The following is a 25,845-nucleotide window of genomic DNA, read 5'->3' on the forward strand; positions in this document are numbered from 1 at the left end:
TATTTGGCGGTGGACAAAAGCAAATGGCAATATTACACTTGATGGTCAAAACTAAAGGTTGCAACCAAGCACTTAGGACTTCTCTCAAATAAAGCAGCAAGTAAGTGTTACAACTGCATCCTTCAAAGGAAATAAATAACTGAAGCCAACTGTTTTTGTGGTTTTTTAATCTTTTGATCTGCCATAATAGCACTATATATCCACATTAAAAAAAAAATAAAAAAAAACTCTGGTTGAGCATACATCTCAGCATTGTTTTAGGTGAGATATATTTGATCATTTCTTTTCAAATCTTAATTTCATCTCTACTTTTTAATCTCTTGATATGTATTTCTCCTAATTTCCACTAAAATCTTATAACCCTGCGCGTTCATATTCTCCTGAGACCCAGCCTAGTCATTTGTGTCCACAGGTGTGTCCATTTTGTCTCAGCAAGACAGCAAAGTGAATTGCCTCCCATCCAAACTCATTTGATCTCATTGGAAAGGCCAGGATGTCCTCTACTGAGCATACTTGGATTTAGGAGGGTGTCCACTGTGTTCAGTCCAATGGAGTGGACACAAATGAGTCAACTAGGTCTCAGTAGGATATAATTTAATTATTTTTCCTTTTATTAGAGTGAGCCCTTTTTATTTTGTTGAAATGATGCTCCTCACTGGAGTAAGAGATGACAAGCATGAGAGTTGGCGAGGGAAGTCCCGGCATCCAATCGCTCGTTTCCCATTTGACATGTCTGACACAACAAAAGTGCTTCTCCAAGCATTTTCACCACTCACTCATTAACCCTCTTTTAACTTTTCCATCAATTGCCACTCAGTCGCACTTTCTCGAGTTTCTTTCATCCCCGCACACTTACGCAGAGGAAAGGCTCACAAAAGAGATTGGATCAGTTACAAAATAGTGTCTTGTCAGTTTTCTTCAATAAGAGGCAATGCTAATGCCAGGTTTAACGCTTCCAAATGCATTATCGCCAAATTTTCTGCATCTGCGCATTCCTTTTAATCTACATTTCCCTTTTTTTGTCTCTCTCTTGCTTTTGCAGGAGTGTGCCGGTGAGCCGCTCTTTATGCTGTATTGTGCCATGAAGCAGCAAATGGAGAAGGGGCCGATAGATGCAATCACAGGAGAGGCCCGCTACTCCCTCAGCGAGGACAAGCTCATCAGACAGCAGATTGACTACAAGACTTTGGTATGTGCTTTGACTCAATCAGTCATTTATCAAAGCTGGTACATGGATGATTTTAACATTTTGGTTTTGATTTCAAACTTATTTTCTCAAACTGCCTGCTTAGAGCAACACCATGTCTTCATTACAGACTGAACACACTTGCACGTTTAGAAGAAAAAGAGCAAAACCAACATATTTTCAACAGACACATTCAGATTGTCAGAATACTGCACTAACACCACAGTAACATGCTCGATTGTGTTTATTAGTGGAGAGCGCCCCAGGGTGGCGAGTAAAATTCAAGCTCAAATTCAATACTTTGAGAGCATCTTTTTCTGTCACGTGACATGAACACTAATTCCCCACTTAAAATATCTGCCTCTGACTCCTCCACGAATAGACGCTGCACTGTGTGAACCCAGAGAATGAGAATGCTCCCGAGGTGACTGTTAAGAGTCTAAACTGTGACACGGTGACACAAGTGAAGGAAAAGCTGCTGGATGCAGTGTACAAAGGAACACCCTACTCACAGAGACCAAAGGCCTCCGATATGGACCTGGGTAAGAAGAAGAAAAATTATTTCTTAATCCCACAGCTGGGATAGTCCTTGGATAACCCTTTGGCGGTATTTGTCCATATTTTTGTACATTTATTGTCCAAATAGGGGGCCAAAAAAATCATGCATGGATAGGTATAATGCCGTTCAACATTTAGAGTGGTGGAAGCATACGAAAAAAAAGAATAAAGAATGAAATACCACTCACAGGTTAGAAAATATGTATGCATCCATCCAGTACGCGTGTAAAGCAGTTGTGTTTATTCAGCTCTGGTCTTATTTTGAAATTTGACCATGCTCACATTTTGGTGTTTTTCTGTACAGTATATTTATTTTGTGTTTGTTTGCGTATCAGAATGGCGACAAGGAAGGATGGCTCGCATCATTCTTCAGGATGAAGATGTGACCACAAAGATTGATAATGACTGGAAGAGACTGAACACCCTGGCTCACTACCAGGTACACGTTTAGAGTTTTTAGCTTTTTAGCCAATGACGGTTTCAGACGTCCAAGAGATTCGTTCGATCCGTTTTTAGGAATGACTTAGCAAGGGCTTTGTAACTCTTTCCTGACTCATAAATGTCATTTACTTTATTTCTCATCTGTTTTTGAACGTATTTTTATCATTGCATCTTGGTGCATGCAGTATTTTGTGATCCTCTGTCCAAATGTCTCGCTTCCTGTGATTTTCTTTATTTTCACTTTAAGGTCAGAATTCTGATTTTATTGTCAGATTTCTGAAGGTAAAGTCTTCATGAGAATTAAGTCAGAATTCTGACCTTAAAGTTAGAATCATTCAAGTTGAGAAATCAAAGAACTTTAAAGTGAAAAACAGCCGAAAGTATTCTTACTTTAAAGTCCGACTTTTCAATGTGTGTATAGAGTCTCATAATTCTCACTTTAAGGTGAGAATATTGAAAGTCACAAAGTCTCACAAATTGACTCTATATATTTTTGTCCCCGGTAATGAACAACTTGAACGAGACGGTGTTTTTTTTTTGCTGCAGTGATAACTAATCGGATGTGTTGTCACAGGTGACAGATGGCTCTGTGATTGCCCTCGTACCCAAGCAGAACTCTGCCTACAACATCTCCAACTCGTCCACCTTCACCAAATCCCTCAGCAGATACGGTACGAGAGAAGGTGTGTGTGTGCGTTTTTTTTTTTTTTGTTCGTGTGCGTGTGTGTCAGTGTCAATTTCTTCCTGTAAAATCAAACTAATCAAGCTGTCCACTTCCCAACTTTGCAAACTACTCACAAAATACCAAATCGAAATGGATTTAGTCTGTGTTGAATTTCTTTGGACTAAAATTTCTCAAGCGTACCTTACATAGGTGAATGTGTTCCATTTGCATCAGTTAAGGACGTAACAGCCGTAAAGCAGACCTTTGCTCATGCCAACAAAACAAAGGTAGCTCTTTTGAGCGTGACGATCCCAGTAACGTGCACGCGTCATGCTTCCATAGACCCTCGTCTGAATCCCTCCTGACATTTGTAACCTCTTAATCCTGTCCTCCTTTGTCACAGAAATGACAAGCATTGACAATGTGATAGCATTAATGCGCCATATGATCAAATAGGGGATGGTGGTCCAACAGAGTCAGCCGGGAAGCGGGAGTTGGGGCGAGTGGGTGACAGATAATTGTATTAGAGGATAAAAGAGTGACATGGAAGTAGAAAGAAAGCTGTCACTTTTCACTTGCATGGAGATTTTTTTTTTCAACATACTAAAGCGATATTCCTGCTAATCGGGACTTGGGTCGGGTAGCCAGTCTCTTGACATGGAGTCACAAAAGCTGCACCGGCACTTCCTCATTTTTATTTTTTATTTATTTGTATTTTTATGGTCTGAAATTAACATTACATCTGTAATTTTGTTCACTGATGTTAAAGACAATGTTTTGCTTCTGTATGACACCTAATTGGGATTCTAAACCTAGCAATGGAAAAAAAAAATATGTATTTGATAGCTAAATTATTTCTCTTGTTCAATTAATAGCTTTGAAAACACCTTTTGCCGCATGCTGTCAACTGAAAATAGTGTTGAATGTGCACAGAGAACAACAAATCACAGCTCAGCTTGCGAACATCACCCAGAAAGCATGTGAGCTGTGAAAAATTTCCCCCTTGACCAATAAATGATTAATTGATGATGTTATTTTTCACAGTTTTAGTGTTCTTTTTATTTTTTTCTAATACTATTTTCTCAGCATTTTACCAACCTTGCATCAATTCACACAATAATAAAGGAAATCATAATTATATCTAAAACAGTGCAAAAACACATGTAAAAAAGTTGCCCGTATGCTTATTAAAAAATAAAAGTGAAGGGGTACTTTGTTTATGTCACCTTTAAGTAAAATAATTGATTCCTTTAATAGTTAAGTACCTAATTTATTTTAGTATTTAAGTTCATAAAATAATGTATTATAATACTTAATTACTTAAATTAATTCATCACTTTATTCTGTAAATTATTTTACTGCTTTTGTAATGTAATCAAGTACTTTAATACGTGAAGGCTACTTCAGTATTCAATTAATTAATTGCCTCGTTTTTAATTTACCTTCATTTTTAGACCCTCCTTTTGCCAAACACTTGGGGGGGGAAACAAAATCTTTAAAAAGGATTTTAAAACAATGTAAAAAAATGTCTTTGTGATTCAATACATGTATTTAAATTGAAGCACACGTGATGCCATTTTACATAAAGGTCATTTACTTATCATACTAAATATAGATGAAATATTCACTTTTTACAGCTGAAAATGGCCAAATAAGTAAAGTAGCCTTCTAATGATCATGGGAAATGTAGTCCCAAAGCGAGACCATTTGAGATCATTCACTGGCACATGTTCTCTAAATTCCCGAGTGCTACAAGAAAAGCCCGTGTACGACTCCATAGTTCGCTTACTGCGCTTTTGTCACTAATGTCAGACTCTTTGGCCTTTGCAGAGAGCATGCTGAGAACCGCCAGCAGTCCGGACAGTTTGCGCTCCCGAACCCCAATGATCACGCCCGACTTGGAGAGCGGCACCAAACTGTGGCATCTGGTCAAGAACCACGACCACTCGGATCAGAGGGAGGGCGACCGAGGGAGCAAGATGGTCTCCGAGATCTACCTGACCCGTTTGCTGGCCACCAAGGTAAAGAAGAGCTCAAAGCCGACCTCTTCAGCACCCCTCTCTTGACCTTTGTTTTCTGTTGGTCTCTGAGCTCATTAACATTGTTCGTAACCTTTTGCCAAAAAAAAAAAAAAAAAAAAAGTGTGCGTCTTAATTAGTAGGTTGACCTTTGACTATTGAGTTGTTTGTTGGTGGTGCCGAACTCTCTCTCGGTGGCCTCGGGGCTTATAGGCCCAGGCCTTTACCCTGCCATCATTACCATCCAAATTCCACCAAGGCCTCCAGAAATCACTTTCAGCATGTACGCGTCCTTACTTGCTGAGATGTTTTTTTTTTCTTTTTGAAGCGGAAGCTTGCTGAGCCAAACAGTCGACAAAAGTGTGTGTTTCATCCTTGAGTTGTTGAGTCCACACTTTGATGGGCAGCCAGGCACTTTTAAATGTTTTCAGGGACAGCGCACACAGCGCTGGAACTATTTATTCATCATTTTTGACACTTTTTGAGAAATCTCATTGAATCGTACTGATTTTCAAGGGGAAGTCAACCCCCAATTTTTTTTTATTTTACAACACTATGTTCTATTACAGTGGTTTTCAACCTTTTTTGATAATGTACCCCCCTGTGATTTTTTTTTTTTTTTTTTTTAGCCAAGTACCCCGTAATGAGTGCAAAGCATTTTTGGATTAAAAAAATACAAAACAAAAAACTCACAACAGAGTGAAATTCATGTCTTATTAATTAAACTAAAGATCTACATTTGTAGTGCTATTTTAGTGGTGTTTTTATTCAGCAAATTCAGTTGATCATGTAACACAATCTGTTCTATTACCTTATTAAACAAGACAAAAAAATATTTTAACAACATAAATACATTTATTGTATTTTTCCAGATGCCAAGCTGCTACTTTTTTTATATGTAATCACTAAAGTAAAATTGTAAAATTCACCCAAAACAGGTGGGTTTTGAAGTTTGTATTTGACTTATTTTTCGCAAATGCAACATCAATCAGAATGCCATGTTAAGGCCGTTGGAGGTAAAAAAAAACCCAAATGGGGTTGACTTCCTCTTTAAGTTCACCAGCCAAGGTTCTGACTTGCAAGATGTTTGTTTTTTTTAAGGTCGGGTGGAAGCCTCACATGTTCACAGACTTTCCCGCCTTCTGCCAAAAGTGATGCGCCAAGCATTCCTCAGCGACTGCGCTCGCCCCGATACTTCCTCTCCCCTGATGTTTCCACTCATTAGCTCCACATTCCCATTGTTCATGCGCAGCATTGAACACTATCGCGTTCCCTCAATCAGGAAACCATTAACAAGGCAAAGCAAGGGAAGGCAATGAGGAAGCGCTGCAGTTTGTTCTTACTTACGACTTCCCCGCTGCTTTGTGTCTTCACGATGCTGATTCTAGGAAGTGCTAACATTTGAACAAAAAGCTCTTGCTAAACGCCATCAAGATGCTCGACGAAAATTGCGCGTCAAAACCGGGACGATATCGCATCACTTCGTCATCATGGGTGCTTTTGTGGAATGAAAAATTCCACGTGTGATGTGATGTGATGAAGAAAAGAAAGGGGAGAAAAAAAATATCGTATTAACAGCCCAAGGCTGAACTCTCATTGGGCGCAATGAGTAAAAAGCGGAATGAGCACCCGGCACGTCACAAAGTCGGCACGGTAAAAGGAAAGGGCGCTCGAGCACCTGCCGGCGACAGCCGTCGCCTGCAGCGACACCGTTAGCCAAGCTGTGATGCCTAATTAACGACGGCAACGCTGCCTTTCCTTAATTTCAGTATCACCATTAGAATCGTCCTTCAACCCATCTGTGTCTCCTTCCGCCGTCATCTCAACCAAAACCGCCTTTGAGAATCCATCATTTGATTCCTGAATCCCGCCGCGATTCTCCTCCTCAGGGCACGCTCCAAAAGTTTGTGGACGATCTGTTTGAGACCATCTTCAGCACGGCTCACAGAGGCAGCGCCTTGCCGCTCGCCATCAAGTACATGTTTGACTTCCTGGACGAGCAGGCCGACAAACACTCCATCTCCGACTCGGACGTCCGGCACACTTGGAAGAGCAACTGGTGAGTTGGTTTGCAAATTGTGGAGGGTTCTTCATTAGAAATGCTTTGCTGCTGCGTCAAGAGCAGTGATTATCTATTTAAATTGATTTTGCCATGGCTGGAGTGATTTATACCTGATATTAGCATCATGATGATGATGAAACAAAATGCAGCGGTTCTCGAATGTGGCGGTATGTAAAAGCACATAACTCATTCAATCCCAAAGACGTTTTTTTTTTTTTTTTTAAATGTCCAGCAGTGCTTCTCAATATATTTTGCAAAGACCCCCCACCCGCCCCACCCCCACCCCTACTGGTCACACCAAAACTGTATCATTTTTACGCTTAACAAAACTAAAAAGCAATATGAGTTAACTTTCAACTGATGACTACTTTTTACAGCATTTATGCTGGTTTACGTGTTAGTCTAAAAAGAACAGTGCATCAAAATGCCCCCCAAAAAAACGCCAATCCTTATTTTATTGCAATTATACTTAACATGGCAAAAACAAAGGCCTTTCCTGGGGTCATCCGCGACCCCCCCCATCACCTCGCCCCCTCCCTTCCCCCCTCCCCCAGGGGAGACCGCCCCACTATTTGAGAAGGACGGGGCTGAAGGAAGGTTTAACAATTGCTGGTACAGAATTAGTTAATCAATTATATGATTTCTTAAGTACCTAAACTTTTGGAAGGTACTTAAGAAATCACGTAATTAGATACTTAAGTGATGGATAACTTTAGGCAATCAACTACTAAAGTAATCAAATACTTTAGGTATTTAAGTGCTAATCAATTATTTTAGTAATTTAAAACTCAAAGAAACTGTTTACTTTTTGTATCACTGAAATTGACTACTTTGGTACCTAAACTAATCAATTACTGGGTTGTAGTGGTTGTTTAAGGCATAATAAACTAATTTAGCCATTTTCAGCATATACCTTGAGCGCAGGCCATTTCATCTCAATCAACATCAAGTGGACAATCGTTTATGAAATAATTATCAATGAACTAGAGATTAAATGTCACCTTGTAAAAGCTGAAAATGGCTAAATAAGTGGACTATCCCTTTAATGCTTTTTAAATGCGGTGAAAGTGAGGACTTTTTCCTGTTCTTCTCGCAGCCTCCCTTTGCGCTTCTGGGTGAACGTGATCAAGAACCCGCAGTTTGTCTTCGACATCCACAAGAACAGCATCACGGACGCCTGTTTGTCGGTGGTGGCGCAAACCTTCATGGACTCCTGTTCGACGTCCGAGCATAAACTGGGGAAGGACTCGCCATCCAATAAGCTGCTTTACGCTAAAGACATCCCCAACTACAAGAACTGGGTGGAGAGGTACATCGAGCGTCCCCCGATCGGGCCTCATTGAGGCGACGGATGTTCTGAATCGTCCCGCGCGTTCCTTCAGGTACTACTCCGATATCTCGAGGATGTCGGCCATCAGCGACCAGGACATGAGTGCCTACCTGGCGGAGCAGTCGCGGCTGCACGCCAACCAGTTTAACAGCATGTCTGCCCTCCACGAGATCTACTCCTACATCGTCAAATATAAGGACGAGGTGAGTGCCGGCGTCCGTTTACGAGACGTCGCGGGGAATGTTTCAAAGTAACGTTGACTGGAACACATACGTCCAGTCGGGTTTATTACAGCCACTAGTTGGCGCTTCTGTAATCGATCCGTATAATGAACACAAAGCGTTTAACCATCCGTCTAATGAAAACCCCCCCAAATTCGTCAAAATAATCATTATTATTATTTTATATTTGTTAATATTAAAATAATATTTATTTATTTTTATTTCTCACACTTTTTTGATGTACTCCTGCTTCCAATTTAGCTGATTTATGTCATTCAAATATCCACATGTTCCACATATCTATGCCATAAGGGCTTACCATTTCAGGGTTTTTTTTTTCCATTCCAAAAATGTCCATACCCAGTGGCAGATTCAACATTATTGCTTGATATGATTCCCATTTGAAATTCAAAACATTTTACACATTCAGTTCATGTAGGTAAGGATTTTCAATGTTTAACACCTAACCTACGCATTTTTGTCGAATAATGTCTTTTTTTAACCAATTCGCTTATAATAATAATAATTATTATTATTATTATTATTATTATTATTATATTCTTCACAGTTTTTGACATGCTTCAGCTACCGCATAAATCATCCAATTTACTTATTTACAATTTTAACATGTTCCAAATATTCACACCATAGAGGCTTCTGTTTTTTCTTACCAAAAATTATTCCAAATTTAGATTTTTTTTTCACATCTTTTCATCAATTCAAGCTGAGCCCACTTAGCAAAAATTCTACATTTCCACCATTAAAATCCCTAAAAAAACAAAATGTAAAACTTCCTCTTTATTTTTTGTGCTTTAATTTCCACATTTTTTGAACATTTCAGTGAAGTTCAAATTGAGTTTATTCATGTTTGCATTTCTACTTCTTAATAGTTGCACCGATTCAAGTCATTTCTATTTTTAACTGTTCATCTTATCCCAAGCATTGCACAACTTTTAATTCAGCTGCTGAGCCTTCATACGCCATTTCGCTAGAAATCACATTTTCCGGTTGCTTTAAGAAATCTTAGCATTGAAGGGAAACCAGTTGGCTGCCCCCCATTTTTGTAAATGTGCCTACGTCTGACCTCACCCCCGCGTCCGTCTCCGTGGTCAGATCTTGTCGGCGCTGGAGCGGGACGAGCAGGCCAGGAGGCAGAGGCTGCGGAGCAAGCTGGAGCAGGTCATCGACACAATGGCCCTGACGAGCTGAGGATCCGTCTCCCTCCTCTCGAAGACGACAAAGCAACCCCCCCGCTCCCCTCCCATCCTCCCCCCCCCAACAACACGACAAACACAAACTGCAAAAGCATTGAGGCGGTATACTGCAAAACGGACGGGGGTCGGCAGAGATGGGCGGGTCTGTGTATGCCTACGTGTGTTCGTGTATGTGTGTGAGAGTGGACATTTTCACACACTCCGTTCATGGAGAACGTTTTTCCGTGAGAGCTTTTGGTTCCTGTGGATGTTATTTGAAAGAACTCCATGCGGGGCCTCGTGTGCACAATGGAGAGAAGCTTTGTGGCTCAAGTGTCAGGATGTTGGCTTTTTTTTTTTTTCCAATTGTTTTGTATAAATGTAATCAACTGCCCACTCTCTGATCTCTCGCCACTTGTATTACTGCTGAATTTGCACAATTTACAGAAACGCTACAAAGGAAGAATATATAGATGTTATATATAAATACAGCTACGTTTTTAAAAGGATTAGGGAGAGAGAACTGTTTTTTCCCCCCTTTTTTTTCGGTTTTAATCTAGACAAAATCCAACCGTAAATTTGATAGTGCAAAGAAACAAAGAAAAAAGACAAAAAAAAAAGTCGTACTGTGCCATGTTTCCTTTGAATGTTGTTTAGTGCAAAGACATTTTGTTAGATGGAATGTGCTACCGTATGATTTTTAAAAATGCCTCGTGACTGAATTGAAACGTTTGAGATTGTCGGAAAACGAAATGACAAAAGGCAGCGGGCCTTTAGGTTGCCGATCATGTTTTTGATGGGGCTGGCCAAATTCCTCGCCTGCACCGTTCCGCGAAAGCTCGACAAGATGGCACGTGGGAGTAATTTGTGGCCGTGAGCTTCGCGGGCGCCGAGCGAGGTCGTGTGGCGCTTAGCTGTCGTGTTGAACAAAATCGGATGGCGTTTTCCTTCGCCTGAAGCCACATGAATTATTCATGTTCCAAATGTTTCCTGGCTGGACACAGATGTGCTGACGTAGGTCATCATGCGCATAACCTGCAGCTGGCCTATTGCCACCAGTGGCTTTGAAAACTCATTCCCTGCCAGACATTTTAGAGTATTTTGACATTTTCAAGACTCTTTTAGTGCCGTTGACGTGAAATGACGTCATCTGGAACCCTGCCGAGGTGCACCGTTAAGGTCAGGTAATGTAATGGTCGGAAAAAATCAGTAAACCTGGGACTATCTACAGCCTGCAGGTGGCAGCGTTTTAAAAGACTGGCATTAAAATATTGTCTTCAATCTCTAAAATGGGGCATTGCCGCCATCTACTGGTGGTGATGCATTAGAAAAGTTGTTTGCGACATTTGATTTTACAGTGGAATAGCACCAGGTGCTCTTTTGCTCATCTCCATTGAAAAATTATATATGTCATTGGCAGTGAATGAGTGTAAACGACTTACTAGTGAGAATTTTTTTTTTTTTTTTTGCTTGCCCAAAACCAAACTGTGGTCTGTATAATGTTTTCATTTGTAAATTGTATACTTTCTCACTTGTTCATTTTGTAATCAGGTTGTTTTTGTTTATTCCCAATATGTAAATTGTACATTTGATGGTACGCTGAAGGCAAAAACAAACAAACAACGACAAAAAAAAGACAAAAAATACTCTTCAGTTTGCCTGAAGGTAAAAAAAGTACTTGATGGGACCTCAGTGGGGGTCCAAATGATGAGCATCTGTGTCTTTGTGATGGAAATGTGACTTTGCTGCTTTAAACTTCTTGTCATTTGTTTTCCAGCTCATCTCTTTTCGGGGCTGTCATTTAATGCTGATCATAAATGCTGTGACTCTCCAGTTTTTTTTTTTAAATCATTCAATGCCAGGGACGTATTTTCACGTTTTTCAAGAGTCTAGAGATTTAATCCCAGATAGTTAAATAATGATTTAATACTTAATTATCTAGAAATTAATGTCCTTAATGTACATAAGTATTGATTTAATACTTAAGTATCTGGGATGTAATGTCAGGACGTTTAAAAAAAACGTGAAAATACGTCCTTGGCATTAAATGAGATAATTAGGTCAGCGCACCGCCCTTAGTTCAAAAACAACACACTACTTTGTTTACATGAGTGAGATGTGTCGGAACTTCAACTGGATACATTTCACCACTCGATAGTTTACCATGCCACACGCTTAGACTTTGAGAATCACTTTCAAATGTTGGTTTGAGAATCACGTCTGGAAGCATCTATCATATCGGTGCTGCGTTTGTACTTTTCCAGGGGGCTGGAAAAATTGAGTATGGATCAGTACAATGTAACGCAGATGACGATCCCCCCCGCCGAAGCACACAAAGCGAACAGTGGCGACGTTCTGAATTCATTCTCTCTCAGGTTCATGGTCCGCTTTGTGTTTTTATTCTTTTTTTTTTTTTGCTTCTTGTTGTTGATCAAGTGACAGCGGGTGCTTTTAAAGAAGCATCACTCGTTTTTGCACTGTTGGCGCTGATAGTGGACTCGCAACAAAAAAAAAAAGCATGTCTGTCACAACAACATCATGCTTTTGTAAAACACTCCCAAGAAAAAGTCCTATCACTCGCCTCTTTGATTTCCTCCTTTTTTTAAGTCTTCAAACTGAGCTGCATACCAAGCAAGACAACCAGATATCCAGTTGAGAGCACGTGGCAAAGGAATTCAAACAAAAAACAACAAAAAAAAATTTGTGTCTCAGACTTGAAGCGACTGAGTTTGCAGGTGAACATTCATTGTGTAAATATTCTGTTATTTCCTACTTTGCAGATTTACTACTTGTAAATAAACACGCATCAAGGAGAGATTAAACATTTTTTGCTAAATAAGAAAGGCTTTTCTTCTTCTTCTTGAATGATCTGGGTGAAGTTGCACTGGTACCTTGGGGGTCCGATTTGGAGTTATGGGTTATTGAGTTATTTGTATTTTCTTTTTTCTTTTTTTTAATGGCCCTGGCACCAAGAGATTATGAGTTATTTTTCATATATATATATATATATATATATATATACACACACACACACACATATATAGTGTGTATGTATCATAGTGATAGGCATTTCTTTCTTTTTTGTTCACAATACTGGTATTTTTATTTTTTATTACCACTATTCTCATCCCTATTCAGTTTTTTTTTCAACAAATATGGTTAATTTCATTGAGGAAGGGGACACTGCATTTTAAAATGTTTTTCAAGATCATAAGCTTTTGAAATTGTTTCAATGTTGAGACCTTTAAACAGATATTTAATTTAAATATATTAACATTATTTTTGGTCCATTTCTTTCTTTTGCTATGTTTTACCCAAAAACATGGGCATTTATCAACTTTTTTTCCCTCTCATTAACACTGTTAATGCTGTTCACGCTGTCATGTTACTTGTATTTATTCCCCTGCAGTTTTTCCTAATAGAAGCTTTATTGAATCTTAATTGTACATGGATGTCAATTCTCTATCTTTTAAGCCCTGCGGGAGCACCCCTCTCTCAGCAGGGGTATTTATAGAACCCCCAGGCAAGAATGACAATAGATCCCCCATTTGATTAAAAAGAGGGTCACATACTGGATAATCATTGTTTTAGAATAATAAAAATACGGTTCATATGGATTCTACTAATTGTGCTCCCTACTGTCAAGACGTCTAAGGGGTATTGTTGCTAGGGGCCGATATTAGTCCAAGAACAGCTGGTAAGGACGTCTAAATTGTGGATTTTCTACAGCAACAGTCTGTCATTGTTTGCCATTGTCATTATTATTTTGTACCATTTGTGGCATATCTGCTCCCCACTCAAAAATACTTGGGTTAGCCCCATCCATGAACATGCATCATGGTCCGGTGGCGTAAAAGGTCTAATCAAAATGGTCGACTGGTGAGATGTGCCATGGGTCATCCTTCAGCACCACCTCTTCATATGTTTTTCAAGATGCAACGTGCATGAACGCTGTACCCCTTTAAGTGGTCGAAATCCGATGTGGGCGGCGACAGGACTTTTTTTTTTTTTTCCCCCCTTTGGACATGAGGGTCACTGCAAATCAATGCAAAGTGATTGCCCATGTCCCATCATGCAACACTCTCAATTCTAATGGCAGGGGCCTACTCTGGCATGAACAAGGCCCTCCTTAGGGCCTTCCATATGGGTCACTGAATAAAGTGATGGCTGAGAAACATCTCAACATTTTATCAATGATGTGAAGTGTTTTTTTCAGCCAAGTGAGTATTTTGAAGGGAAAATTACTTCATAAAATGCTGTCATTCATGTTTGATTTATTACACTTTAGAACTACATTTATATCTGATTTTTTTCGTGTATTGTACTCACCGATTCCAAAAAATTGTGAAACTTTATGTGTTTTATTTCAGGCTTGTCTGTTGGAAAATTGTGTCACTAACATCATGATCATTTTTGGTTCCCGGGGTGAACAGGCTCCAATGTGAGCAACAAGGTGCTGTTCTGAAATCACTTTCAGAATTTTGTGCATTTTGGAAATGAAGTTTAAACTGTTAGTTTGGGCGCTATGGGCAACCAAAATATAGCGAGGCGGCCGCCCCGTAAACCCCGGGCGACGCATTGAGCACCCCTGACGTAGCCACTAGTGCATTCATCGGGCCCAGCTCCTCACTAGCGTAAAGAATCATGTTGCTCACATTAGCATCGCCCCCATCCATTAATCTCATCTCCTTAATGGCTGCTCACATGTAGCATCAAAGTAACCAGGAGACACCTTGTTGTCAGGCTGCGGCGTGACGCCCCCCCCCCCCCCCCCCCCCCTCCCTCCTTGGCCTTTCCGAGCATGACCGCCATCATTCATCATTCCGACGCCCCCCTCGACCAATATCTGCCGTGCCGCGCGTACGCAGTCCCCTCAGCTTCCGCGGGCGCCGGCTGAGGGTCGCTAAAAGAGTAAAGAGAGCATATTGCAATCAGCATAAAACACCTTGTCATTTTTCCCCCTTCTTCTTGGCCTTCTTAAAGTGTTAACCCGCTCCCAACGAGGCCATATAAGACAGCAAATGTTATCGTCTGCACCATGTGTAACCAGCCGGGCTAATTCAATTAAAATTCCATACAAGGAGGAACGCTGAAATTGGGCAGCGGTTGCGGGAGCACTGAATGTCGTAATGATCCTGTCAAGAGGCAAATGATCTCGCGGCGCCGACTCGATAAATTCCTCCGCCAAGATGCTCGCTTCCTTACCCCCTCTCCTCCTCCCTCCACCTTGCAGTTCATGCGCAATGACGATGCTATATAGCCAATAGAGGTATGATCTATATTTGTCCTCCTTGGCCTTTACTCTTTAATCTTGTTGTGGCATAATGAAAGAGGCCTTGGTGCTTTTAGCCCGGGTTATTTTCTTTTTTTCGGGGGGGGGGGGGGGGGGGGCACTGGATGATGTCAAAGAGCCCAAAAGATTCAAAATTCAAGAGGTTTATCATTATATGCATAGTAACACGCCAAAATAAAAACTTATTCTGTTCACTTTCCCGAGAAGACTTACATATACAGTAGTTACATACTTACATATAGTTATTTTTAGCACTCAGTATCTAGTGCAACCTGTTGAGCCTGGAAAGGGGCTCCTCCCACCTGAGGTCCCTTTTGAAGTTTTCTTATTATCCCCAGAGGATGTTTTTGAGTTTTTCCTTCCCCGTCTGAGAGCTTTGTTCAGGAGATGCTGTTGTGCATTTATGATGTTCTGTACGATTTCTTTTTCACCTGTGAAGCCCTTTGAGACTCTGGTAATTCAAGGCTATACTCAAATAAATTTTACTTGAGTAAATAGAGTGAAAGAAACTATATATATGTCAGGACGATATTGCAAACTATCATGTAATGCAAAATATTATATAATTATAAGTTTTTCTGCACTGTGCAGGATTTGTAAGGTGCATGTGTGCATGCGGTCAAGTGACTGTTGATGACACAGTAAGGGTGCATTGACAGTGTTACCTCACTACTTTACAGATCAGTTATTGCGGCTTCGCTCTGCTGCAGATTTTCATTTATGATCAAAGATTTTTCTATTTGAAATTTGCATCGCTATTTTTTTTTTTTTTTTTTTTTTTTTTTACAATCCTTCTCCCTTTTACACCAGACCAGTAAAGGAACAGCAATTATACATATTTAATTAAATAAAAAAAATCCACCTGTACCACATGGATTTCCATTTATGACCATATCTATTGCATGTATAACTTTCTATTTTTCTTGATAATTTTACTCCTTCTAAGTCAGACCAGACAAAAACAAATATCACTTTTATGTATTCATTGTTTTTTCACATTATAGAAAACTTGTGACGTACGTTTTGCGAATGGAATAATTTTGAAATGTTGATTCGTGTTCCAATTGATTTGCTCTTAATCTGAAAAAATACTGTTCCCTTGTTAAATTGCACTTTTTTAAATTCTAAAAATCCTTCATGCATTCACTGCTCTATCTGATATCTATGATGATCTATGTTTGGATGAATAAGTTAGTCAGTTGTGTTTTGATTGGTGCACAATTCCATAAACCGTCCGTGTGTCATGTGACGTGATCAAAATGGTCCCACACAGTGAACATATTTTCATTTAGTTAGCTCAATCACACTGTTGTCTTTTTTTTATTTATTATTCATTATTATTTCTAACGAGACATTTCAAATTAAAGACCAAACCATACAAATGATGAGTGTTAATTATACTGCATATCTTATTGCCCTAACTGCCTGATTGTTTGCTGAAATGAAAATGAGATTGAAGCATATATGAATAAATGAAATAAACATGAAATATTGATGGCAGTCAATGTAAATGTGAATTGAACCTCTTAGCTAATTAGTCATTTATTGTGAAAAGTGACACAGCTGTGCTCCACAGGCATTTGAGACGCCTAATCGTGTTAAAACACATTTAAGAGGCTAAACATGCAAAACTTTTTCCAACTAGAAAATAGACAAGGGGCAGATATCTGATAAGAGCGTTTTAATGAGCTGATTTAATTAGCTGATTTAGCACGCTAGTGTTTTGCTGCTCTTGTTTTTCTGTGGCTCTGTATGTTTTCTTTAGGATCGGGAGGAAGGTTTTAATAACTGTGAAAATAGCCAACCGGGCTTTTACAAGATGAATTACTGAATATTTCCCTCAAGAGTAAGGGAAAGTTTTGCAACTTGAAATGGAAGTAGCAGTGCAACAAAAGCAACTTTCCAACTAGTGTAACACTTGTATCTTTTGCTTTATCAGTGGAGCTTTTCGGTATTCATCAGCGTCAAAGAAGGAGTTCAAACTCCATGGCTGATCTTTTCTGACTGCTTTGTTAATTTCTCCACAGGTAGAAAAAGCATCACGGCACAAAATCCGTCTCGCGCTCCACTGACCTTTTGCTTCCTAATGTGACGTTAGCATACATGACTTGATGCGCTACGGGTACCTTTGCGCTCGAACACGTTTTTCATAGAATTCAAAGTGTGGTTTCAAACGACTGTCAAATCAATGTTATGTTTCAATGTAAGGTTTCAATCTAGGATTAGGGTTTCAAAGTAGGGTGCCAAATTAACTCATTCAGAAATAATCAATTACTTTTGCACTTTTTTATCCTAAAATACAGATGCTCCTGCACCTAGGAATGAGTTACGTTTCGGAATCCAGTTTCTTAGCTTATTTTATTCGTCAGTTGTTAGCAACAAAAGTCAGACGAAGAAAGGAGTGTCGAAAAAGTTCAAAATAAAGGCGTACCATGGCAGTTCGTGTCATACGCTTATTGCTATCGTACAGTTTATTTTGAAGCAATGATTGGCTTCTGAGAACATTTCCTGCCAGCCTCGCAGAGCATTGCCTGTTTAACTAAAATGGAGGGGACTGGCGGACAGCCCTTTCTCCCCATGCACTTCTGGCTCACACCTATTAGTTACTGCCCAGCAAATGTGTTTATCCTTCCTGGGTCATTTTTCTCTGCAAAAGAGCTGAGCTTTATTTTGCACCCCTCCACTACACTATCAATGGGCAAATGATGTACTGTGCAGGAGGTTTGTTTATGATGGTATTGTATACTTTGATATAAAAGAATATGTGCTGAATGCAATTTTGTTCATATCTCTGAATGTTCATAAATCAAACGTTTGGTATATAGAAGAGCGTTTTTCATCAATTACTTAGTCCTCTGTTAACTAAAGTAATGGATTACCTTTGTACCTATTACCTAAGCTAATATATTGCTTTTGTAATTATTTATCCTAATAAACTGATTATTGTATATATATATATATATATATATATATATATATATATATATATATATATATATATATATATATATATATATATATATATATATATATATATATATATATATATATATATATGTATTTGGTTATAAGTTAACTAAAATAATGAGCCACAGGTCTCAAATCATGAGGAAAAAAAAGGTGGGTTTAGTTATAGTTATAGTCCAAAAAAGATGGTACCTATTTTCAAACAGTGATTAATAAAGAACGGAATCAGAAAGAAACTTTTTTTAATGAATAGAATCCAATATTTTGGATGGTACCAAGCAAGTTTGCATATACATCGATCCCAATATTTTGTCAGTCGTGAAAGATGAGTGAAAATGCTGAAATAAGTGGCAGACGGTTTTCCAAAAACACTTAACACTCAAAATCACCAGCTGTATTTGTGAAGTACTCAGCAAAGACAAAGATCAGCCTCACGTAACGACCCTAGCTAGCTAATTTATGTTAGTTTCCCCTCGCCGTGATGTATTTCCTGGTCAGACTTGGGAGCTCCCCTCTCCATCATGGGTCCGGTCCCCCGGGATCTTCCGGAGTCTGTCCAATTAACGGCGCCGCCCCCTCACCGACGTCCGCAAGATGCGTCCACAAAGCGGAGGAGGAGGTCATCAATGTACACCTCCCACGCGAGACACTGTCAGTCAATTTGATGATGAGTCAAGCGGTCCATGAATGCAATTCTTCACAATTGGTGCTAATAGCTCATGCTTTGCTTACTCCCACACGTCTTTGACGTCCCCAATATAATTGTGCGTTTCTGTTTAGCGATTCCGCTGAAAGCCCGTTAAAAAGTTGCCTTTTCTCCTCAGAGAGAAGAAAGAATCAGATGAGGTCTATCAAGCTGTAAGGGACCAAAAAGATATCAACATATTTTTGCTTGTTTCCTCTTGGAAATATTTTCCAATTACCATTTCTAAAAAGGAGGTAAAATTGCATTGCGTGCTCTTGTAAGATAAGACTTGAAAATAGAAATGGTGCGCTCGTGCTAAATCAGACTATTATGAATCATCAAGGCTGCTTAATCATAAAACACCAGATGCGTCCTCAACTAAAACATTTTTGCGCAAGCGTTAACCCCTCGACCTTTTCTGTCTTCTTCTCGTGCGAGATGTTGCTGTCACTTTGTTGTCAGAGGGACAGAGTGAATTCATTAAGTCGCGTCGGCAACACGGCAGCTCGTGATCAAGTGCATTGTGCTATTGAGATAAGGCAATGGAACTGACACAAGGACCCCTAATTAGTTCAATTAATTAACAGGAGGAAGGAGGGTGTGTGTGCATGTGTGTTACGACTTGAGGGTCCCATGATGATGATGTCATCATGTTGGACTCGCAGCAAGAAGCCGCTCGGATGTGCTCCCACCTAACGACACCCTGTGCTTCGCTGTGTGTTTGTACACAGCTGACATTTGCTAAAACACAGGAAGTCTCACACACACACACACACACACACACATTTGCACTACATATATGTATCAATCAGATTTGTTTAAAGTTGGACTGTGCAGATCAATCCAAGTATTGATAGAATTGATAGCAAAGTCAGTATTTAGTATGCATCCTTTACATTTCTTTGTTTCGGGTTCTCATTGGTCCTTCACACGCTCCCATTTTCGCATTATTACCGTGAATGACATTACATTGAGGGATATTTTGTAGCACAATATATAATCTCATAGTGTCTAAGAATAGCGTCAAGTTAAATAATTGAAATTAAATCAATTATTAATGAAAGCACACTACCTTCCCACAGTGTGTCATTTTTCAGTACAAGGGCAGCACAAAGGAAATTAAAGCAAATGCATAGAAGCTAACCAGTGTGATCACAGCATATTGGATAAAGAAAAATTAGACTCGAGCAATTTCACAGCTTTAATTTTTTTTAAAGTAGTCCACTCAAACTAGACACAATAAAAAAATTAAAACATTATTTTGTCTTTACCTAATTTGATTGCTAAATTATTTTTCACGTTCAAATAATACGTTAAAAACACATAGTTACTTCCTGTCACCTAAAAATGATCTCACATGTCCTGACCAATTACAGCTAAGCTCAATATCACATGACCAAGAGATGAGCAATGATTGGTCATTATCTAAGCATTGAGCACAAGTGATATCATTTACTGTATGTTGACAGCAAGTGGAAAGATATGTTTTTAAAGGTATTAATTGTTTGTGAAAGATTATTTGGTTATTATTCATGGACAAAATAGTTACCCTTTACTGCTAAAAATGGCAATAGAATTGGACTATCCATTTCTCTCACATTTAAGGCCCAAAGTGCATTTTTGTTTTAAATTAAGAGTACATTTGTTGGTACGTGTTGGTACAACAAAAAACTACTAATTAATCATACAAATAATTATAAGTCTTATTTATTATTGTTAAATTGTGCCACAATGACTCTTTTACTGAATGTTATCTTTTTTCATTTCTAAAAAAAAGAGAATCTGCCTGCCAATTCCAAGAATTATTACTTATTTTAAAAATCGTAAAATTATTTTTTTTTATAAGTATTTACAATCAATATTGACATCAGTTATAATGGTGCCTTTTTAATCGGTATCAACTGACACCAAAATATCAGGTATAGCACATCTCTGCTTAAAGAACTTTTACTTGACTTTCAAGTAGCTTTTTTTTTTTGCTAATAGTGACAGTATGTGAACTTCAGTTACTTTAGTTTTAAACTTTGTGACTGAGATGAGTTTTTGCTTCTGCATCCAAAATTTTGTTAAAATTAAAATGAGTTGCCAGACATAGCTCAACAAAAATGATGTTCACCTTTTTTTTTTTTTTTTTTGTGCATGTGCCAGTTGCTCAGTGTGTAGAGACAATAAACCAAGTTGATTCTCCTCACATCAGCCATCACTTTGAGATGATTGTCATTCATTCCAACGCAATGCTTTGGATAGAGGCATGTGTAAACAAAATACATGTTTGCACTCGGGAGACCAAATTGCAAACAAAGACCCGGGAAAAATCTGGCTATTGACTTCAAATACTTTCCATCTCACCGTGCACGCGGCATGTGCATATGCTCACCGAGAATCCATTTTCACAGCAGCGACCGGCTTTTCTTTGGATTGCTCTCAGTGGGATTGGCGATAAAAAAAACACAAAAAACAAAGATGAGCAATAAACTGGAGAGGACCAGTACACAATAATAATAGGAGAAAGGAAGTGAGCGCAGTGGGTGACACAAGTAGAAAGAACGTCAAACTTTGTACTACAGAGAGGACACCTGGTGACTGTCTATTAGTCTTTTTTTTTTTTTTTAATTTAACATTATCCCTGTCCCTCTCTTTCAATTCATTTCTGTTGTGTTACAAGTATTTGCTGTGTGGCTCTCCTCCAGAGGTTTCGGAATCAGCGTTGAAGACCGAGAAGAAAAAGAGGAGCGGGAGGAAGCGAAAGGTGCAGCGCCGATGAGCAGGAAGGTGCCTTCAATGTCACGTTGCCGTGGTAACCGACGTGTCAGACAGCTATTACCATGGGATTGCTGGAAGAGTGTTGACAGTGATAGCAACAAGTCTTTTAGCACATTTTCACCTTGCACTTTGCGCAAAGTATTTGTTTGGCCTCCAACTGGCCAAGGCTTCCGGCTGCCACAGGTCCGAAGGCCTGTTAGAAGTGCTTCTCAAATTATTAGCTACGGTATTTTATGCCAATTTGGAAACAAATGTTCTGATTTCTTAATAAATTTATAGAAATTAAGGCACTTTATTAAATAATCAATTGACAAAATAAGTGAGAGAATACCTGTTTATTAAAATAGCTTAACTGATTATCAAGACACCCGTTAATAGCAGCACTAATCTATATTAATTTGCAAAAGTTTCCCCAGCTTGTCACACATGTACTCCATGTTGCCCCCTTTCTTCTTCCTTCACATTTTGACAGCACTGTCACAACTAAACTCAAAGTGCATAAATTAGCCCTCAAGCAGCCCGTAAATGTAACAAGCACAGCTATGTTGCTCCATCTCTACTGAGTGAATTGTCACCGAAAAAAAAAAAAAAAGGTTTACATGAAGCGGACCAAAGCAAAAAAATGTTAGCTTATCAAACTAAGTTTGTAGGTCTTGTGTCTTGTTTTTATTTTTTTATTTTCTGGGACCTCAGCAGTGTTTTGGTAGTGTCACAATCTTTGACAAGTCAGTGCTCTGTGCCTTGATTGTTTTCCTTCGTGGCAGATATGTTTCTTCTTCCCCGTCTCACTCCCACGCAATCTTTTGCTAGAAAGTTTCTTATGTATGCTTTCAGTTGTGTGTCGGTAGGGGGGTGGGGGTGAGCTGATAAAGTTTTACTTTGCTGCACAAGACAGAAGAAGTTTGTGAAGCAAGCATGCGATAGAGCGGAGGGTGCAGGCAATCTTGCAGACACATACACGACACTGGCAGTGTGAGCTAATGAGTCAAATGTATTTTTTAACTTAAAAAAGGATCCCAGTTTAAATACGTTTAGGGCTGCCTTTGTGCATTCTGATTAGGGGTGCAACTAACGCTTATTTTAATAACCAATTAGTTTTTTGATTATTTTTCATGCCTTGATTTTTCATGCTTATATTTACATTCCTTTATTAAAAAAACAGGACATTATTTTCAAATTGACATAGAATATTTTAAATGATTTATTTGCTGGTTTTGGTGGCAACAGCAGAAAATCGGCAAATCTTGATTGTCTATACCAAAAAAGCATATTTCTATTATTTTGATTCAAAGGCTCCTATCCCACTGAGATGCGAAGATTTGTGAGATTTGACAACATCAGTGAGTGTTCTTAATAGATTCTTAAACTTTTTCTTAAACTTAAAATTTTCATGTTGCAAGGTTGTTGCAAGGAAATTTTTAGGACATTCTGGTCCAGGATTCCACATACTGCGTTGCATCTCCACTGCGCTGTGGTCAGCTGTGTCAGCCATGTTAAAATGTGTAAGATTTAGAGTAGATTCAAAAAGAATCAATTAAATGTTTGTAAATTTCAAAAACTTGCAAATGAAATGGGTTCTTAATGACCAACAGTATGTTTTAAATACAAACATTGGTCTTGTTATCATTAAAGTATATCACATGGGGGGTGGCACTTCTCTGGAGGCGGCCATGTTTGTTATAGCTACGAACACTGGTAAACAATGCCCCTGCAGCTCCTCCTGCTGTCCGTAATGAAAAACGGTGTTAATCTTACACACTATCCCTTCAATGAATGAGAGCGGCCTCTGTCCGGCAACTTTTCGCAGGACTTGAAAAATTTGGTCCACCGCATTCCGCCGTTATCAATTCAGGGAGCGCCAAACATGAAAAAAAGAATGTGATCTACGTCCGGATTTACAAAGAAAATACACTCCACATGGGCAAGATTGTCTTCTTCCTTGCTGATATATATACACACGCAATACAGACACGAATGTGCACACACACACATGCAAACTGTCTAACTGGGACCAAAAGGCGCTCTCTTTTGTATTTTTTTTCTGTTTGAAAATTTCCACGATATAACAATGACATTGAAACAAAGAAAAATAGAATCACAAAAATCAACACACGTCATACAAAAGGCTATGACACACACGCGCGGGAAAGTGTTGTATCACACAGCGTTCCAAAAGCCAGCTGCCTTAGCAGGTTCAATTACACGCACTTACACTCAGGCACACAAATGAGGGCATGCAAGGCAGCTGGGGGTTCTGCTGCCATGCTATTGCTTCTTCCTACGGGGCCGGCGTCGTAATGCAAAGAGACAGATTCAGGTCAGTCACTCACTCCGTGCGAGGACGATTCCTCAAGGAGAGAAGATGCCTCAGCATCGACGTCTCTGCGTCCTGCAGGAACATGAGGCATACACACTCTGAACAGAAAGTCATCAAAATTAAAGACTGCCTTCGACTCGTTCAATGCGCGGCCCTGTAAAAAGAGATCTCGGACGTGTATAGCCGTCAATGGCAGTGATTGCGTTAAAGGAAAGGAATAATAAATCACATTTATATAGCGCTTTTCTAAACACTCAATGAGAAGGAAAGGTGTGTAAGAGACAAACAGGAAGGAGAAAAATACATTGTGCTGCAATGTAAAAGGTGTAGAAAGTATAGACAAAAGGGGATGAGAGTGTAATTGACATGGAGGGAAAGTGACAAGCAGGAAGATGAGAGCGGAGTATTGAATGAGGCCCGTGGGGAGAAACAGGCAGATAAGAGAGAGGACACGTTGTCATACAGCCTGCCATTCAGCGCACTCACAAGAATCTTAAATCATTCAACACAATAGCCTGTGTAATGACAAGGGATTGTACTCTGCGCACACATTATTCATATAGAGCACAGTTTTTTGTGTGTGGTTTTTTTTTTTGTTGGAAAAAGTCAACCACACCCAACGCGTTCTTCATGTCTCACAATGATTTTGATGTGACACCACCTCAAAGGAGCGCATTTAAATGAACTTGACTAAAAGGCTTCATTCTCCTCCAGCAGTTGCAGATTTTGAGTGTGGTTTTTTTTTTGGGGTCTTTGTCCTTGCACATGAGAGCGAGATGAGAAGATGAGGAGGAGTGACAAGGGTCAAAGCTTCTTTCTATCTGGCGCCTTCTCATGTGAGGATGCTGGTGCACGGGGGAGGGGGAGATGTTCACAAGACAGGTGGAGGAAAGAACCCAAACTCGACTGCCTAAATCCCAGCAGGAATTATCATAGCAAAGAACTGGCAAACATATACTGTGACGGGAAGCAGCCTTCACCAGCCACAATGCAAACTTGGGCTTCAAGGAAACTTTGACAAGAAGCCAACGCAGCAAGCTCCCTCAATTGTGGAGCACTACTTAAATTTCCCTACTCATTAGAACATAACAGTACAAGGGATCAGCCACATGTGGCTTCTGAACAATCTCACTTTGACTTGAAGCTTGACATTCGAAAGTATTTGCCAAATGACGATTTGACAGCCTTACAAGTGCATTAAGAGTGACAAGCTGTCATTTCACACTTCTTATTCCAGGCTGTGGCAAAGTATGAGCAGTGGGCAGCACGTGGCTCTGTTCTCCAAACCGGCACACCAAGCATTTAGTTTCCCAAAATTATTTGTATAATTGACAAAATAGATGGAGAGATTTTCAAGCTGCAGATCTGGTCACTATTGAGTTTGTGACAACTATGTAAAAACAAACAAAAAAACAAACAAAAAAAACAAATAACAAAAACAAACAAAAAACATATATATATATATATATATATATATATATATATATATATATATATATATATATATATATATATATATATATATATATATATATATATATATATATATATATATAATTTTTATTTTTATTATTATTATTTTCCAATAGTAAAGTAGCAGTAGAATTCATTTCTTCTTACTTTTTTTTTTTTTATTAAAGTCAGAATTTTTTAAATAGCGACAAAAAGCCACTTTTGCTACTTGCTAAAATGGCAGCACAGCTGTTCAGGGCTAAAGAAACAACCAATCACATCTCAGCTATTTTGTGAGTTTGGTCATGTGACCTTTTCAAGTGGAGCAAGTTATAAAAAAAAAGCTACGAATGTTAAATTTACGTTAAAGCTTATTTTAAATCAGTAAACATTATAACTATGAATATTTTTCAAGAAATCAAACATTCTTTAAATACATTTGCGCTGGGTGTATTACTTCGATTAAAATCAATTAAAATTGTAAAAATTGTTTTGCCATTTTCCCAAGCACTTGGTAACCAAATAACTTTTACTGCTGACAAACTAAAGCGATGAGAACCTTCTTTTCAGTGAATACAGCATTGTTGTCTATTCTCTTCTTACCACCTGACTGTTTCCGATAAGAATAAAGCGAAGAGTGTTTTGTTCCCTTTCCTTTCTTTCCTTCCAACCTTCGCGGTTGGCCCGGTGACAAC

The 25,845-nt window shown here is 39.0% G+C and overlaps 1 protein-coding gene across 2 annotated transcripts in view; it reads left to right on the plus strand.

The window, feature by feature from the left end:
* plxna1b (plexin A1b) overlaps positions 1–11,938 on the plus strand; it is a 188,285-nt gene extending 176,347 nt beyond the window's left edge. Inside the window, exons 24-32 of one of the 2 annotated variants that reach the window (XM_088422806.1) lie at positions 1,043–1,189; positions 1,569–1,728; positions 2,080–2,183; positions 2,760–2,868; positions 4,680–4,870; positions 6,757–6,926; positions 8,026–8,238; positions 8,312–8,462; positions 9,594–11,938. In XM_088422806.1, the coding sequence (XP_088278932.1) occupies positions 1,043–1,189; positions 1,569–1,728; positions 2,080–2,183; positions 2,760–2,868; positions 4,680–4,870; positions 6,757–6,926; positions 8,026–8,238; positions 8,312–8,462; positions 9,594–9,689 (1,341 nt within the window). In that variant the 3' untranslated portion in view covers positions 9,690–11,938. The remainder of the gene's footprint in view (positions 1–1,042; positions 1,190–1,568; positions 1,729–2,079; positions 2,184–2,759; positions 2,869–4,679; positions 4,871–6,756; positions 6,927–8,025; positions 8,239–8,311; positions 8,463–9,593) is intronic. The other variant, XM_088422807.1, reaches the window with a different exon arrangement.
* The last annotated feature ends 13,907 nt before the right edge of the window (positions 11,939–25,845 follow it).

Source organism: Hippichthys cyanospilos, chromosome 9 (genome assembly GCF_059441005.1).
Source record: "Hippichthys cyanospilos isolate Australia breed blue-spotted pipefish chromosome 9, RoL_Hcya_1.0, whole genome shotgun sequence".
Lineage (NCBI taxonomy): Eukaryota > Metazoa > Chordata > Actinopteri > Syngnathiformes > Syngnathidae > Hippichthys > Hippichthys cyanospilos.